The sequence below is a fragment of the Caretta caretta genome, chromosome 6 (assembly GCF_965140235.1).
Source record: "Caretta caretta isolate rCarCar2 chromosome 6, rCarCar1.hap1, whole genome shotgun sequence".
Classification (NCBI taxonomy): Eukaryota; Metazoa; Chordata; order Testudines; family Cheloniidae; genus Caretta; species Caretta caretta.
Window position 1 is genome coordinate 68,829,027 of NC_134211.1, and position 17,337 is coordinate 68,846,363.

The following is a 17,337-nucleotide window of genomic DNA, read 5'->3' on the forward strand; positions in this document are numbered from 1 at the left end:
ATTTGACGTCTGGCCAGTAGACAGCATCCAAAGCTCTCTTTTTATGTAGCTCTGCTCCCATATGACTCTTATGAATACAAGATGAGATCTCCTTTCTGAGATATTCCAGTACTATGATTCTGTTACTTCTGAAGACAAGTCCATCTTGCATACTTAGTTCCTCTCTCTATGACCAATAAGCACAACTGTCCTCTTGTACTTCCATTCTCTGGTCTGGTCATCCTTGGGAAATTGTTTGTTTTAAGGTTTCAGAGTAACAGCTGTGTTAGTCTGTATTCGCAAAAAGAAAAGGAGTACTTGTGGCACCTTAGAGACTAGAGACTTAGAGTCGTCACTTTGGATGGGCTATTACCAGCAGGAGAGTGAGTTTGTGGGGGGGCGGGCGCGGAGGGTGAGAAAACCTGGATTTGTGCTGGAAATGGCCCAACTTGATGATCACTTTAGATAAGCTATTACCAGCAGGACAGTGGGGTGGGAGGAGGTATTGTTTCATGGTCTCTGTGTGTATATAATGTCTGCTGCAGTTTCCACGGTATGCATCTGATGAAGTGAGCTGTATTTCACGAAAGCTCATGCTCAGATAAATTGGTTAGTCTCTAAGGTGCCACAAGTACTTGTTTGTTTTAAGGTTTGCAGGACATCATTTGCAGTAGCTGTCTGAAATTCCTTCAACTTCTGTTCTGAAATATGCAAGTAAGACATCGTGAGATGTATTGCAATATCAGCTTCCTCTGAACTGACTCCTTCACCATGCAATTTGGACACTCTGGATAAAGCATCAGCAATTCCTAAGACTTTCCCTGGCCTGTACCCAACTTTCAGTTGATATTTCTGGAGTGTTAGCAACCGTCTTTGAATCTTTGGTAGAGCACTGCGCAAAGGTTCTCTGAAAATGGCCAAAGGAGCTGTGTGGTCTGTTTCCATTGCTGCTTTTTTCCCATAGATAAACTGACGAAATCAAGTGAAGCCAGATAATATTGCCAGCATTTCTTTTTCTATTTGGGCATAATTCTGTTGGGTAGTTGTCAGAGCTTTAGAAACAATAAGCAACAGGAGCCACCTTTTGCAGCAATAGCCCTTAATCCGGAAGAACTCGCATCCTCTGGCACAGCAACTGGTCTTTGACATGAAAGTACTTTAGCACAGATGCCCTTGTAAACAATTCTTTCAAATGCTCCTATGCCACCTCATGCATTGGCATATGGGTGAACTTGACATCTTTTCCCAATAGTTGTCTTAAAGGAATTGCTACTGTTGACATGTGCAGGATAAATTTCCCAATGTAAATAACCTTCTGTTTTCAAGGAAAGCTCCCAAATATTTTCTCTGTCAGAGCCCATTTGTGTTTGCTCTTGTTCAGTCAGTCACAGATGCCTTTCACGATACCTGTCTAGAACTCTCTTGAGCCTTTCATCATGTTCTTGTCTGGTATTTCCCCAGACCAGTATGTCATCTATATAACATTCAACATCTTCCAGACTTTCAAATGTCTGTGGAGCATTCTTTGGAATACTTCAGAAGCTGAACAGATGCTAAAAGGAATTCTGGTGAACATGTACCTGCCTAATGGTGTGTTGAGTGAACAGTCTAGAATTTTGTCAATCGGCTGTATTTGCCAAAATCCACTACTGGCATCTAAGACAGTGAAAACTGTAGCTTCTGCTAACTTGCTAGTGAGTTCTACTTTAGGTAATTGAAAATGTTCCCTTTGTGTCACTTTATTCATATCTCTTGCATCCAAGCATACTTTTCTTTTATCTCAACCTGATTTGTCGACAGTTAGTATGGAATTGACATTTTGTAAGTTCTTGCACTTTTGTTATTACTTGCAACTGTTCCATGCAGAGCAATTCTTTTTCTATTTTGTCCCTTAATACCACTGGAAGTTTGCAAGGTGGTGAACTGCAGGTGGTACTTGCGTGTTCATCTTTATGGTGTGCTTACCTGGCAAGCACGCTCACCTTCAAATAAATCCTGGTATTCTTTAAATATATTCCATTCACCTTCTGTTTCTTCCTTTATCATATTGACTCTCTGCACTAAGTTTAAACTTGTCACTGCCTGTAAGCCCAATATAGCTTTGGAGTCATAGAATCATAGACTATCAGGGTTGGAAGGGACCTCAGGAGGTCATCTAGTCCAACCCCCTGCTCAAAGCAGGGCCAATCCCCAACTAAATCATCCCAGCCAGGGCTTTGTCAAGCCTGATCTTAAAAATATGTAAGGAAGGAGATTCCACCACCTCCCTAGGTAACGCATTCCAGTGCTTCACCACCCTCCTAGTGAAAAAGTTTTTCCTAATATCCAACCTAAACCTCCCCCACTGCAACTTGAGACCATTACTCCTTGTTCTGTCATCAGCTCCCAATGAGAACAGTCTAGATCCATCCTCTTTGGAAACCCCTTTCAGGTAGTTGAAAGCAGCTATCAAATCCCCCCTCATTCTTCTCTTCCGCAGACTAAACAATCCCAGCTCCCTCAGCCTCTCCTCGTAAGTCATGTGTTCCAGTCCCCTAATCATTTTTGTTGCCCTCCGCTGGACTCTTTCCAATTTTTCCACATCCTTCTTGTAGTGTGGGGCCCAAAACTGGACACAGTACTCCAGATGAGGCCTCACCAATGTCTAATAGAGGGGAACGATCACATCCCTCGATCTGCTGGTGTCAAGGTTCCTCCCCCACTCTGAACTCTAGGGTACAGATGTGGGGACCTGCATGAAAACCTCCTAAGCTTACTTTTACCAGCTTAGGTTAAAACTTCCCCAAGGTACAAATTAATTTTATCCTTTGCCCTGGGAATATCCACTGCCACCACCAAACTCTAACTGGGTTTACTGGGAAACGTAGTTTGGACACGTCTTTCCCCAAAAAATCCTCCCAACCCTTGCACCCCACTTCCTGGGAAAGGTTTGGTAAAAATCCTCACCAATTTGCATAGGTGACCACAGACCCAAACCCTTGGATCTGAGAACAATGAAAAAGCATTCAGTTTTCTTACAAGAAGACTTTTAATAGAAATAGAAGTAAATAGAAGTAAAGGAATCACCTCTGTAAAATCAGGATGGTAGATACCTTACAGGGTAATTAGATTCAAAACATAGAGAATCCCTCTAGGCAAAACCTTAAGTTACAAAAAAGACACACAGACAGGAATAGTCATTCTATTCAGCACAGTTCTTTTCTCAGCCATTTAAAGAAATCATAATCTAACACATACCTAGCTAGATTACTTACTAAAGGTTCTAAAACTCCATTCCTGTTCTATCCCCGGCAAAAGCAGCATACCGACAGACACAGACCCTTTGTTTTTCTCCCTCCTCCCAGCTTTTGAAAGTATCTTGTCTCCTCATTGGTCATTTTGGTCAGGTGCCAGCGAGGTTACCTTTAGCTTCTTAACCCTTTACAGATGAGAGGATTTTAACTCTGGCCAGGAGGGATTTTAAAGGGGTTTACCCTTCCCTTTATATTTATGACAGCTGGCAATGCCCCTACATATACATCCCAAAATGCCATTGGCCTTCTTGGCAACAAGGGCACACTGTTGACTCATATCCAGCTTCTCGTCCACTGTAACCCCTAGGTCCTTTTCGGCAGAACTTCTGCCGAGCCATTCGGTCCCTAGTCTGTAGCGGTGCATGGGATTCTTCCGTCCTAAGCGCAGGACTCTGCACTTGTCCTTGTTGAACCTCATCAGATTTCTTTTGGCCCAATCCTCTAATTTGTCTAGGTCCCTCTGTATCCTATCCCTACCCTCCAGTGTATCTACCTCTCCTCCCAGTTTAGTGTCATCTGCAAACTTGCTGAGGGTGCAATCCACACCACTTGAGTCAGATCTTACCACTTGAAATTCCACCAATGTTTTCTTATGCCGATACTCACAGTCCAAGTTGCATTCACCACATACCTGCAGTTTTCCCCCAAGTAGGTTATCAGCTGAATACTTGAGTTGAGCAAGGAGTTCAGCCATTAAAATGTTGTATCACTTTACAGACATCACTTTGGCCTGTGCCTCAATATTGATTTTAAAACTCATAGTTTTGTGATCAATAATGAGCAAATCCACATTCCACTCATCCTTTGGAGGCTCAGTACTTAGCACACAGAGGAATAGATCTTACGAGTGCTCACCTGCTTCTGTGAGGTTAAACAGCTCTTTGCCCTGGTCAGGGCCAGCTCTAGGATTTTTGCTGCCCCAAGCAAAAAAATTTTTGGCCACCCCCGCTTTTTTTCGTTCCCCCCCTGCTCCCGGCTCCACCCAAACTCCGCCCTTTCCCAACCCCTTCCCCAAATCCCCGGCCCCGCCTCCTCCCCCGGGTGTGCCACATTTCTCCACCCCCCCCATTGCTTCCTGCGGCTCCTCCCCCGGAACCTCCCGCCCTAGCTCACCTCTGCTCCGCCTGCTCCCCTGAACATGCCGCTGCTCCGCTTCTCCCGCCTCCCTCTCAGGCAAGGGGAGCACGTTCAGGGGAGCGGGTGGAGAGGAGGTGGGGGGGTAGAGGAACCACTCCCCACCCAAGCTCGCCTCTGCTCCACCACCACCACCTCCCACAAGTGTGCCACCGCTCCGCTGCTCCCTCCCAAACTTGCTGAGCGAAACAGCTGTTCGGCGCGCGGCAAGCCTGGGAGGGAGGGGGGAGAAGCGGAGCGGCGGTGGCGCGCTCAGGGGAGCAGGCGGAGGCGGAGCAGAGGTGAGCTGGGGCGGCGGGGGCACATTTCTAGGGGCAGCATGGCCGGCGCCGGAATGCCGCCCCTAGAAATGTGCCGCCCCAAGCACCTGCTTGTTTTGCTGGTGCCTAGAGCCGGCCCTGGCCCTGGTACTTTTGCCTTCCAGAGTTGCACTTTTTCGCAGTATGATTGCATTTGCCAAATCTTCCTCATTCTTGCTTATGTGTAGGAGGCTACCTTATGGCATGACTATGGCTGCATTTATAACAACCTTTAGTTGCCTCTCTGATTGCTCTTTTCACTTCTCTTGATTGCAGGTTTTTATTAGTTGCAGGACACCACTCCAGTTCATGACTGCATGTCTGGGTGCTTACTAAAGGTGTTTCTCCAGTTCATCTAGGCCTTTCAGTTGTTTTGCAGTCATTTCATCTGCATGTCATATGTCCACAGCACATTCAAGGATTAAATTACTGTCCCACAACAACCTAGCTTGAACTGATGCAACCTCACACATGATGCAGTCTTTAATGAGTAACCCTCACAGTTCTCTACAATTGTACTGCCAGTTTTAAATCAGTTACATATTGCTCTATACTTTCCCATCATCCGATTTCTGGTGAAAAAACTGTGACTCCCATACATATTTCTTTGCGGTGCACAGTATGCCTTAAACATATTCTGTATGATCTGGTTTTTGTTTCTTTATCTGCTACATCATTACATTGAAAAGTATTAAATACACCTCTGTTTTCTTCACCTGCTGCAGAAGGAAATAATGCTGTTTGCAACCGTTCATTGTTTTTGTCCATGCCACTTGCAATGATGTCCAGCTCTAATCCTTCCTTCCACTTTCTCCATTTTCTTCAAACGCTAACTTTCCTGGAGGCTTTAGTTGGTCCGTTTCTTTTCAGTTTTCTTCTACTCTTTTCTTACTTCTAGTGTTTTCTGACACCAATGTAATAGCTGCTGCCAACTTGCTATTATAATATAAGAAAAGACTTTTTAAGTACAGTAAACACTTTATTTGTTGCTGAGATCTGTACAGATAGGTGCTGCTGGCTTGCCTGCCTGGCTCCAAGTGCAATGTGCTTCTGCTGAGAAGGCTCACTACGTACAATGATTCCCCGTACAACACTATGGGTAACTTTGGTTCCTACTTCAAAATTCCTACTATCATTACAGTAAGAATGATTTATGGCAGGAGGGGGGAATTACATCCCTCTGAAACATCAGGCACTGGCCACTGCAAGAGACTAGCTTGATCAAAGGTCTAGCCAGCTATAGCAACACCTGTGTTTCTAAACATCTGAAGAGGAAATTCTTTTAATAAAGGTGGTTGTTATTGCACCATGATTATGACATGGTTTCTAAGGTTGGATTCTCTTATCCATTTACAGCCACTTTGAACACAGGGGAACTCTTCACTAGGGTAAAAATGGCAAAGGTGAAATAATTGCCTTCTATGCCCCTTGCTCCCTTCTCTCTGGCATAGAAGGAAGAAACGGGCATTCCTAGATGGGACGGATGTGGGGAGGGAGAGAGCATGGTGAAGCCAAGCAGAGCTATGCTTATCCTCCACTGGTGTAAGGTCACTTGGGAACTTTATGCCAGTGTCATAAGTTAGAGCAGCTCTTTAGCTGCTTTAGGACCATCTCTGTAAAACGATTCCAATTCTATTTGTTTCTCCTGTTCTGGACTTAGCCTTGTAATAGAGTTGCTGCTGCTGCTGACATCACGGTTGGGAAGACATCCCAGGTCACATTTCCAAAGGGCAGCCCAATGTGCGTGCCTGAAAAATGTGCCAGCATCCGTCATGCTGGCACAAACATCACACACACGGGAGCTGACGGGGGCATTTGCACACACTGTTATTGGGTTTGCAGATGCACCTGTTGTGGCCTCCCTTGAAACACTCCTCGGCAGTGGAAAGAAAAAGCGGGGAGGTTCAGTCACCCCAAACACTGCCCTGCGCTAAGCTGACATATTTCAAGCCCAGACTGTTACCAAAAGCAAACGCCAGCTGGATAGCTGCTGCCCACACCCTGCACTTTATTCTTTATATTACAGACAGGAGTTTTTTAAAACAGTACTTAAGATTCCATTTGTACAAACAGCCTGTGCGGGCATCCCTCCCCCCTAACACTAAGCAGTTCAGTATCTCAGCAGGTCCCTCTTCCTTGGCAGTGTTTGAATTCACGGTCAGAAAAAACTTTTTCAAAGCCTATCCTCTTTTTAAAATGTATTCTAGCAAGACCCTATTAAATAGCCAAATGCTATCCTTGTATTTGTCAGTAAGTAACGAGCCAAATCCTGACCTGGTCAGTAGTGAGCATGGTAGCTGGAATTCTGGCTTGATGCATCCTCTGCCCCACAAATACTCCTGGCAGAGTAGGAGTCCATGGGCTGGGCTGAGGGAATGAATGGCGAATTGCACACTGCTGCTATTTTCAAAAGGCATAGGGTATCCCAGGTTAATGAGGCAGATGGCCACAAACCTGCTGCCTGGATGGGGGGTTGGCAATGCTAGTTGTGGATGCAGTCCACCAGCTGGTTTAGGAATATGTCTACCCCTCAGTGCCCCCTGAGTATTAAATTATAATCCTTCTCCGCTCTTGTCCTGGGGAAAGAAGCTCTCCCTGCTCCCCTGACTGACACACATGTATATCTTAGAGCAGGATCTGGCCTTGTGTGCCAACACAGTGGTTATTCATTGTGTGCCAACAGCAATTATTCTTGTTTCTTGTGAGAGTAAGTTCCATAGTCTAGGTCCAGTTCCTGTGAAAATCCTATCTCCTGCAGTCAAAAGCTATCCCTGTTGGTTAATAGAATCATTGTTCCAGTGGAAGGTAGCAGTTATAGCCACGGGGGAGAAGCAAACTCTCAGATAGCTCAGGCTAATCACATGGAGAGCTTTGAATATCAGGAGAGAGAACTGGATTCTCTGTTTATTGGGAAGATGGTACAGAAGGCAGAGTATTGGAGTCATACGGTCTGTTTAAGATCAGCTGGTGCAAAATGCAGCAGCCTGAGCGTTTTCAGGGTACGTGACTTCATTTCTAGACAGGAATTGCAATCCTGAAGTCTGGAGAACCCGCATTTGGATCACAAAATGGGGCACAGTCTTCTGCTGCAGTTGGTGGTGGGTATTTTTTGCTACCGTAGCTATTTGAGCATCCAGTGGTTGTGGGGTCTCCAGTATGCTTTCGTACTGTCACAAACTGTGCATCACATCCTTAATCATCTGAGAAAAAAAGGAAGCTGCTGGTTAGGAATGTATTTACTTTACTCTGAGGGAATGATCACAAGGCTGAAAGTCAGGAGGTCCTGACTTTTGATCCTGGCTCTGCCAATTCACTCATCATGTGGCCTTGGCAGAGTCACTTCACTTTTCTCTCTCTTTCTCCATCTGTAAAGGGAATAACATGCTTATCCATCTACCTCACAGAGGCGTTGGGAGGATTAATTCATTAATATTTATACAGTGCCTGGAATTCATGCAGCACTATATAAATGCTAAGTACTGTGCTTAATAATGTATTTTGCCAAGTGTGCTCACCCTGAGTTCTGAGCACAAATACGTTCAAAAATAAATGTTTCTAAATAGAGGCTGTATAGAATTTAAAAAACCAACCAGCGCCCACCAGAAATCAGACTGTTCCCATCTCCCTACACTGGGTGAAACCCAGGTCCTAATGGGAGTTTTGCCACTCACCTCGATGAAGCCAGGATTTCACTCATCATCCCTGTCAAAACCCACTTCCTGGAGAGATCCTGGGAAAATAGGTCAGCTTTGCTATGTACCCTGAATGTCCTCCTCATTATCTAGATCCTGCTGACTGCTCCTTTCTGCTGAAGCCTGGGGACTGTCTAAGTCACTTGATAGAATGATAGGAGAAAAGCTACAGAAATGGTTGTTAAATGGGATTTTAACAAAATTGTATCTGGTCTGCCAGTAGAGTGTGGCAGTGACCCTGTTAAAGATAAGGAGTACTTGTGGCACCTTAGAGACTAACCAATTTATTTGAGCATAAGCTTCAATGATGCATCCGATGAAGTGAGCTGTAGCTCACGAAAGCTTATGCTCAAATAAATTGGTTAGTCTCTAAGGTGCCACAAGTACTCCTTTTCTTTTTGCGAATACAGACTAACATGGCTGCTACTCTGAAACCTGTTAAAGATAGTGTCACCATGCCCTGGGTTTAATATTAGAAAGCGTGAAAGAGACCCTATGGTGAGTTACCATAAAAGATCTATTGGCTGCCCAGTCTCACTGTTCAGATAAGACTCTCCTTTTAAAAAGAAGAGAGACAGTTAAGAGTCCTTTGAGTGTTAATGACAGGTTTCAGAGGAACAGCCGTGTTAGTCTGTATTCGCAAAAAGGAAAGGAGTACTTGTGGCACCTTAGAGACTAACCAATTTATTTGAGCATGAGCTTTCGTGAGCTACAGCTCACTTCATCAGATGTATACCGTGGAAACTGCAGCAGACTTTATATACACACAGAGAATATGAAACAATACCTCCTCCCACCCCACTGTCCTGCTGGTAATAGCTTATCTAAAGTGATCAACAGGGAAATGGCCCACCTGTTGATCACTTTAGATAAGCTATTACCAGCAGGACAGTGGGGTGGGAGGAGGTATTGTTTCATATTCTCTGTGTGTATATAAAGTCTGCTGCAGTTTCCACGGTATACATCTGATGAAGTGAGCTGTAGCTCACGAAAGCTCATGCTCAAATAAATTGGTTAGTCTCTAAGGTGCCACAAGTACTCCTTTTCTTTTTGAGTGTTAATGTGTGTCTGCGTAATGGGAGAAGGCCTTAGCTTGTGAGCAGGGAGTGCATTAGTAATGAAAGTCACAGATGACAGTTTGCTGCCCTTGACAACCTTGATACCAAGTTTATTTTTTGAATCCCTACATGTGCTTATGGGAGGGAAAAAAACAGCTTGTGGAAGGAAAAAACAGATGAGGGCTGTTTCTGTGTACAGAATTTCAGTGGCTGAAAGATGGATTCAAACTGGTAATTAACAAGGAAAAACACCCAGCTTCTGAGTCCCATATACAGTCAGTGCAGTCCCCCAAAGGCAACTGACGATGTGTTTTGAGGCACACAAAAATGATCTCAATTTGCTGTCCTTGTGGAGCCAAAATTTTACTGTATGTCAGTGGCTTGAGGAATACAGGATCGGTCATGATATGTGTCAAGTTTCCAGTTCTCAAAGGCATGATGGAAAGAAGACATTTCTTTCAGTGCTACGAACTGAAACTTGGCATACTTTTTTGTTACTTGTGAAAAACTGAAGTAGATCCTATTGCCTGTTTTATTCTAACAGGCTGCATTTAAATCCCTGAAGGAGACAGATTTTAAGAGAGACATGACCATAATTAGCTCTTCAGAAAGAGCTGCTGATCTTGTTTATTACTTGTTTAATTTCTAGCAGCCACAAGTGTGCAGCAAGCACTTCACAGAAAACAGGACCTTCCCCTTGCAATCTAGATGACAGACTTGACCAGTAGTTGAGGATGTCACACACACAAGGGGGATGAGATGAGAAGGACCCAGGTTACAGAAATAAACTGGTACAGTTACTCATTTGGTGACTCTTACATCCAATTATAACAGAAAACAGTGACTGTGAAGAGATTCACAGTTAAATGTGAAATGTATACTGATGAACAGACTCTCAACACCTGCCCAAAATAAAGAGGGGGAGGGCTCAGAAAATAACTAAGGGTGTGCACACCATGCCTGCATGTTGGAGAACGTAGGGTATCTTTCACACTTAACTGGTAGAACTGGAAAAAAAATCCTCTTTCATGTGTTTAAAACATGCTGAGGTAACACTCCTAAGTACTGTTAAAGGACTTAGTAGCACAGGTGCCATTAATATTAATAATACTTGGCACTTCTATAGTGCCTTTGACTTGAAGATTTCTAACTGGTTCATATTAATTCATTAAACTTCATAACACCTGTTTGGAATAGGTAAATATCCCCATTTTACAGATGGGGAAACTGAGGCACAGAGCTGTTAAGTGACTGCACCAAGGTAACAAAGCAGGTCAGTGGCAGAGATAGGAGGACTCCTGGGTTCTATTCCTAGCTCTCAGCCCCATGCGCTAATCACCAGAACAGCTAGCTGTCATTAATGCGGTGGAAGCTAACGTAGTCCTCATCCAGCTCCAAACAAAGAACGAACCAAAATATGTGACTATCCCCCTGCTGTCTGGAGTATTGACAATAAAGATTATTCCAAAATAATATTACATGAACCCCCAGCCTCAGCCTGAGCAGACAGTTTATCAACTCCCAGGTTGCCTTCTTCCTAGACCTATCTGCTCCTGATTTTACTTCCTTGAGGGACTACCCATCCCACACCTAGCTCCCTTTTCCAGAGCACTCTTCCTACCTCCCTTATATTCAGGGTGGACTCTAATTAGCTGCAAGGGCCCCAGTGAGTTAACAGTAATTATCCTGCAGGTCCCCACATGTTCCAACACTTGCTAACAGAATGGACAAGAGGGGAATCCTGCCATTGTGTTACATGAAGTAATCAAGCTAAATCACCATTTACCATGCTGAAAATGTACCCCACCATACACAACTAAAATGTATTCATTCAGAGGCTCATAAAGGGAAGCAAGGATTTCTAGGAGATCAGCTCTTTGATGGAGGTAGAGAAGCAGATGGAAAAGAACAAATGCACACCCCACAATACCAGGAAATAGGTTCTGTGTGGCATGCTCTCTCAATTTTGTTGAAAGATCATTGCCCAGTAATCCAGGAGAGGGGAAAAAATCCTTGGCAGTAATCTTGGGATAAAATTCCTCTCTGGCCTCAAACATGACCAACATGTTAGATCTGTGTGAATGAGCAAGAGTCACCATAGATTTGCATCTAAACTCACTTATAACTTGAGATACAATAACAATAGTATCCAAGCTATTGTCAATATTTTCCCCTTATCATTTGATAGAATTATTTTCACTCCCTTTCAGCTGGACAGTTCCGAAATCAGAAAGTCACTTTTGTTATTACCAGTTATTGGAAATCTGCCTCCTCCAGGCACGTGCCATTTCACAGAACCACATTGTGCCTTGGGAGGAGGCTCTGAGATTGGGAGAGGAGAGACAGCTTCTGGGTGTCATGTTAATTCTGCTGCTCCCCTTGGTTGCAGGCAGAGGACTGGATTAATGAGCGCATGCAAAAGCTGGAGGACCCTTCCATCCGAGACCACAGCAACCTGAAGGATAAAATGAAGCTGCTGCAGAAACATCAGGTCTTTGAGGCTGAGATTCTGGCTAATGAGGAGATCATCACAGCTGTTAACAAGGTAGCTCCGACACTCTGCTACTATCTGCTGCTATTGCAGGTTCATTCTGCAGAAGAAGAGGGGGAAGGAGCTCAAAGTGAGTATTAAATATTCCCCAGCATAGTGTCAGTTCTCCATCTCCTTCCATCTGAACCAGAGACCATCCCTTTCTGTGTGGCAAGAATCCTGGTGGTATTTCATAGGGGTGACTGGAATGTCACTAATGCAAGGTGTGGGAATCCCATTAATTGTCCATGTGTGGTTTCCAGGGGACTTCTCTGTTTCCGTATTCCTTACATGGGAAGGAGCCACTGACTTCCCCTGCTAGTACTGAATCTTCCTGATCTTGGAAAGAAAATGTCATACCATGTCTGAATCATCTTCCTGAGAGTGAGTGAATCATCATCTGGAAGATGTTTATCTGAAATACCCTCCCTTGTGCTTCCAACCTCTGAATTTCACCTTGCCCATGGAATGTTCAAGCCTAATGTTCTTGACTGCGTCAGAATAGTGCAGACTCTCCTACCAATTATTGAAAATAATGGCTGAGTATTCACAGTTTGAGGGCTCTTGTAGTGGAGTTTTGTTGGGGGTGAGGAGAAGGAGGTCCGCCTAGAAAGATCATGTAACCCTTCTGTTAGTGGTAAACTTCCTTTCTAATTCTCTCTTTCTGACATGAAGAAAGGGGAAGCCCTGGTGTCACAAAGCCACCCAAAATCAGGGGAGATCTGTCGTAGGACCCGTATGATCCAGGAGCACTGGGAGAAGCTGAAGTGGGCTGTTGCTGCTCATGGAAAGATGCTGGAGGACATTCGGGACTTCCTGGAGTTTCTGCAGAAAGTGGACCAAGTGGAGGCCTGGATCAGGGAGAAGGTACATGGACTCTATTCTTTAACTGGGGCAAGCAAGCCCATGGTGCTATATATATGTTTTTTAGTAATGAACATTTGATGATGATATCAGCTTTCAGGACATTTACATTGTGTCTTTTGTCCTGGGGGACTTTAAGGGCTTTACAGATTGTATATAGGGAATATCACAGCAACTGTTAAAACGTTCTGATATGTTTCCATGCCAGAGTTGGAATTTGCCTAGGACACCAGTATTTGCCTAGGACATTCCTATTCATTCACAAAGTGTCATGGGATCTATAGAGACCAAAGGGTTCAGGGCTCTGCTTTTACATCTCCTCTGAAACAAAGATATGAAAAAAGAATAGAGACTACCCTAAGCACCTGAAATCCTAAATTCACTAGATTGTGTATTAAATCTGAGACATTTTTCTTATAAGAATGTCCAATGAGAAATATGTAGGGCCTTGATCTGGAGGTCAGTAGTCATATTTCACTAATAGGGCACATGCTGTTAAGGATGGGAAGTTCATACTAAGTGGTGCAATGGATTAAGGCACAAGTGCAAATGAGTTAGGGGGTGACCTCACCATAGTCTCTGAACATCTGTCTACATCACAAAACTATACAAAATTTAACATCATTGGTCAGTCTCTGCTCAATAGAAGCCCCTAAGGCCAGTAGAAAGGGAGTTTCTAGAAATGGAATGAAATGCATTTTCAGAGCTGGGGGGCAGGACTACAGGAAAGGTCCAGGGTTTGCAGGTCATGATTTAAAATGCACTTAGAGAGTGGTATGAGAGAAAACACCATCCCCCGCTGCCCCATGCTCTAGCACTTTCTTACTTATGGAAGTACTTCACTTTTATGAACCCTAAAATCCACTTTAGGGGGAGAAAAATAAATAGAGAATTGTATTCGGGTTTCAAACTAAGCACTCCGCTACTTGATCTCAGTAACAAAAGCCATCTTTTAGATCTGGGGAATCCAATCTCTATTCCTTGTATCAGTTTCTGCAAGTAACGGCATATTATGCAGTGTGCCAGGACATTCAGTAGTCAAGGCGCATGGGTGAGCAGCAAAAAGTGGGATATGATATTCAGGGACACAGAAAACTTCCACTTAAAACATTATTGGGCCCTCATGTACAAAATTTCCATCACAACGGATATTGTGTTCCTGGAGCGTATGGTTGTGGGATGAGTGAAATCACTTTTGGTTTATCAGGAAAAGGAAAAGCCATAGGAAATGCTGGCTGCTTGCATTCCGGGCCTGAAGCAATTCCCGTGGTTAGTTGAATATCCACCTAACCGTTTTCCCTTTCCCCAGGAAGTGATGATTAATATTGGTGATATGGGGAATGACTACGAACACTGCCTGCAGCTCATGAAAAAGCTGAACGAGTTCCGAGGAGCAGCATCAGGGGTGAGAGAAATTTCCATGCCTAGTCCCCTATGCCTGGTATGGCTTAAACCAAAAGCCAGCTTTTCAGCACAGAAGCGCATCACAGCCACTTGAAGCTATTTCATTTTCCTTAGGGGAAGGAAGAGCAGAAAGAAGTGTAGAGGGATTTGCCAGTTCACAAGCTGTTAGAATAGCTATTATCCTCTTTCCTTGCATCACTACATCAAATGCCTGATGACATCTTAACAGAGCTTTACAAATGATCACAGTGAAATCTGAAACTTCGGATTGCATTGCAAACCTGAAACTCTTTTGAGTGATCCTGGGCTAGATTTGGAGTGAGCTTCAAATGGGTTACACTTTTGGATAGAAACTATGCAAAACTCTGTGTGTTTCACCTCAGATCAGGCATCTTGGTGGTTTCAGGTGAGGTTCAGCTTGGGTTGGTTTGGAACCTGTAACACATTCCAGACCTTCATGAACCGAACCTCCAAAAAGAGGTCTGCTGTGGAGCAACAACACACTAGCTGCCTGGTTCAGCTTTCTTTGCTGAGATCTCTGAACTATCGTCCATGGTGAGAAACTGCAGCCGGCTTTCTCGCACCCCAATTGGTGCGCTAATTTCGGCACAGGCAAATAGGTTTCAGTGTACATTCAAGAAAGAATACCTGCATTGCATTGCTGATGTGCTAGCCTGGGAAACCTAATTAAGATCTGGAGGGGGAAATATTAGGTCTGTCTGTGGGAGTTTCCTGTAGTATTATCTGCCCACAGTCCCTATGTCCTTCCCCATATTGCTGCCAACCTCTGTCAGAGCATCTCACATCTTCCCTTTCTGTCCCCTAATGGCAGAAGGAGAAGCTCATACTATGCATAGAAGGAGAGCCCTGAGATGCCTGGGACCTGGAGAGAAATTCTGGGTTTTCCTTTTCAGTGCCTCCCATTTCCAGAGTCACTATGAGAATGCAGTAGTGTTGCATCTAGGCAGAGAACCAAAACTGTCACACTTCAGATATCAGTGAAGTGAGGCCAGAAGAGTTTAAAAGAAACCTTCATTGGCCCTTCAGCCCTCACCTGCAGAGTTAGTGTCTAAGGGACAGTACAAAGAGGCTGATTCAGGTAGTGGCAGCCAATAAGAAGAAGAGTTAGGAGTTGGGGAGGTGGGAAGGGAGGAACAATATAATCCTCAAGTCACTCTGGGAGTCTGGATAGGGAAAAATCTCACCTTGTCTATCTATAAATGAGATAGCTCTTAAGTGGGTCATGTGCCTAGTTTCTGTGTTAGGTAGCAGAGAATTCCTATCATTGGCAGTTCTCCTGCGCTGCTCCATAGACATCTCCAAGAGGCTGGCATTGTAGATGCTGTGATGATCACCCTCATAACAAGTGCTCAGTCATAACACTAACACAATGGCACAAGCAGAGAGAGGCTAGGCCTGGGGTAACTGCTTGCACCCTTCTAGCCAGTGATTCTTCACCAATCTCATAGGGTTACCTGCCAGGCGAACCTGGGATTAGGATGAGTAACGATCCTAGGAGCAATGATCCCCAGCCTGGGCTGCCTATACACCTCCCACTCCTGCTGGTTTACAGCCCAGTGGCTGGATTGAGAATTAGCAGCATGGAGATGGGGTGTATATATTTATTCAGGGTTTCTGGCAGTTGGGTCAGTTCCCAACCTCCAGCATAGGCAATGTGGGGTTCTGATTCATTAGAATAGTTTCTGCTGGATCAGATGGATTATATTCAATGTAGAATGCTTTCAGTGTGTTCACTTTCCAGCTGTGTATTATAGCAGAGTACATTTAGAAATATGCACAGTGGTATGTACGTAGCATATATAAAATGCAGATGGAATCAATACTTCTATTATCCGAGTGTTGGCATCCTGCCGATGTGCCTCTGCTAGACCATGATTAATGTCTCCCTGATGAGAATGTGATTTACTGGACTTACTGCAACATTTGATATTTTTGAGTGTTGGAATGCCTCTATTTTGCATTTAGTGTCATGTACTGTTGAGAACTCGCTGCAGGTCATGCTTCAGAAGAACATCCTTAATGTGGCATAGCTCAGATAATGAGTTTATGTGCAAATATTATCCTTTCCAAGGTATATTATGTGGGAAGCAAGCAGAATAAAAGATGTATACAATTTAAGGTAGAATTATGTTTTTAAAAGAGAATGGGGTGATTTGTTTGACAGCTATTTCCACTCTGATTAGATAAGAAGCACTTAAGGTCCTTGTATAGAACTATGACCATTGTTGGTTTCATAGTGATGTCCCTCCTTATCCCCACTCCATCTTTATCTAAGACTGATACAAGAGTGCTGTATCAGGGAAGAGTGTTTGGATCTGAGATCGTCTGTGCAGCTGACACAATGATGGGCATTTGGGGCACACAAATGATATTTTCTTGTTCTGGCCTCATAGGAAATGACAGTGGATGATGCTCACATCAAAACCATCAATGCCCTGGCCATGAAACTGGAAAGACAGAACAAGGAAGAGGTGAAGACAATATATCAACGCCAGAAGCAGCTCAATGAAAAGTGAGTATACATTCCAGGTTCTGGACGCTGGAAAGTTCAGTCAAAGCTGTTCTAATGGTTTCATGGCAGGAAGGGAAGGGTAAGCTTCTGCTAGGCTGGGCTGGGCTGTACAAAGGCTGGGGATACAGACGGAAATTTTCTCCATTTAAGCAACCTGTTCCACAGGTATGACCTACAAAATGCTAGCTTCCACCTCTAGCCAATAAAGCTTCTGTAGTGACTGTCAATGCATCACTTCAGTTGGCCAGAAGGGTTTCCCATTCAGCAAAGCAAAATTCATCTTTCCAACCTTGGAGATGAACATGCTTTCCCCACAATCAAACCCTGGTAGCTTAGAGTACTTCCAATTGGTCATTGGGTTGCCCAGGTGAAGTTTTAACAGGATGTCTTGCTCCCTTCCTGCTCTTGTAGACTCTCGTGGCTGGGATGAGCATAGCTTGGATTATCAGGGTAATAGAATCCTGGAGATACAGGTGGTGAAGCCAGCCTTGGATACCCAGCCTGACCTCTATATTTAACAGAACAACTCCATACCTCATTCCCACTAACAT

General features: G+C 44.2%; 1 protein-coding gene across 1 annotated transcript in view; it reads left to right on the plus strand.

The window, feature by feature from the left end:
- The window catches only part of SPTBN5 (spectrin beta, non-erythrocytic 5), a 145,598-nt gene that overhangs the window by 79,011 nt on the left and 49,250 nt on the right, over positions 1-17,337 (plus strand). Inside the window, exons 36-39 of the mRNA XM_048855659.2 lie at positions 11,845-12,000; positions 12,661-12,852; positions 14,159-14,254; positions 16,668-16,786. Coding sequence (XP_048711616.2) covers positions 11,845-12,000; positions 12,661-12,852; positions 14,159-14,254; positions 16,668-16,786 — 563 coding nt within the window. The remainder of the gene's footprint in view (positions 1-11,844; positions 12,001-12,660; positions 12,853-14,158; positions 14,255-16,667; positions 16,787-17,337) is intronic.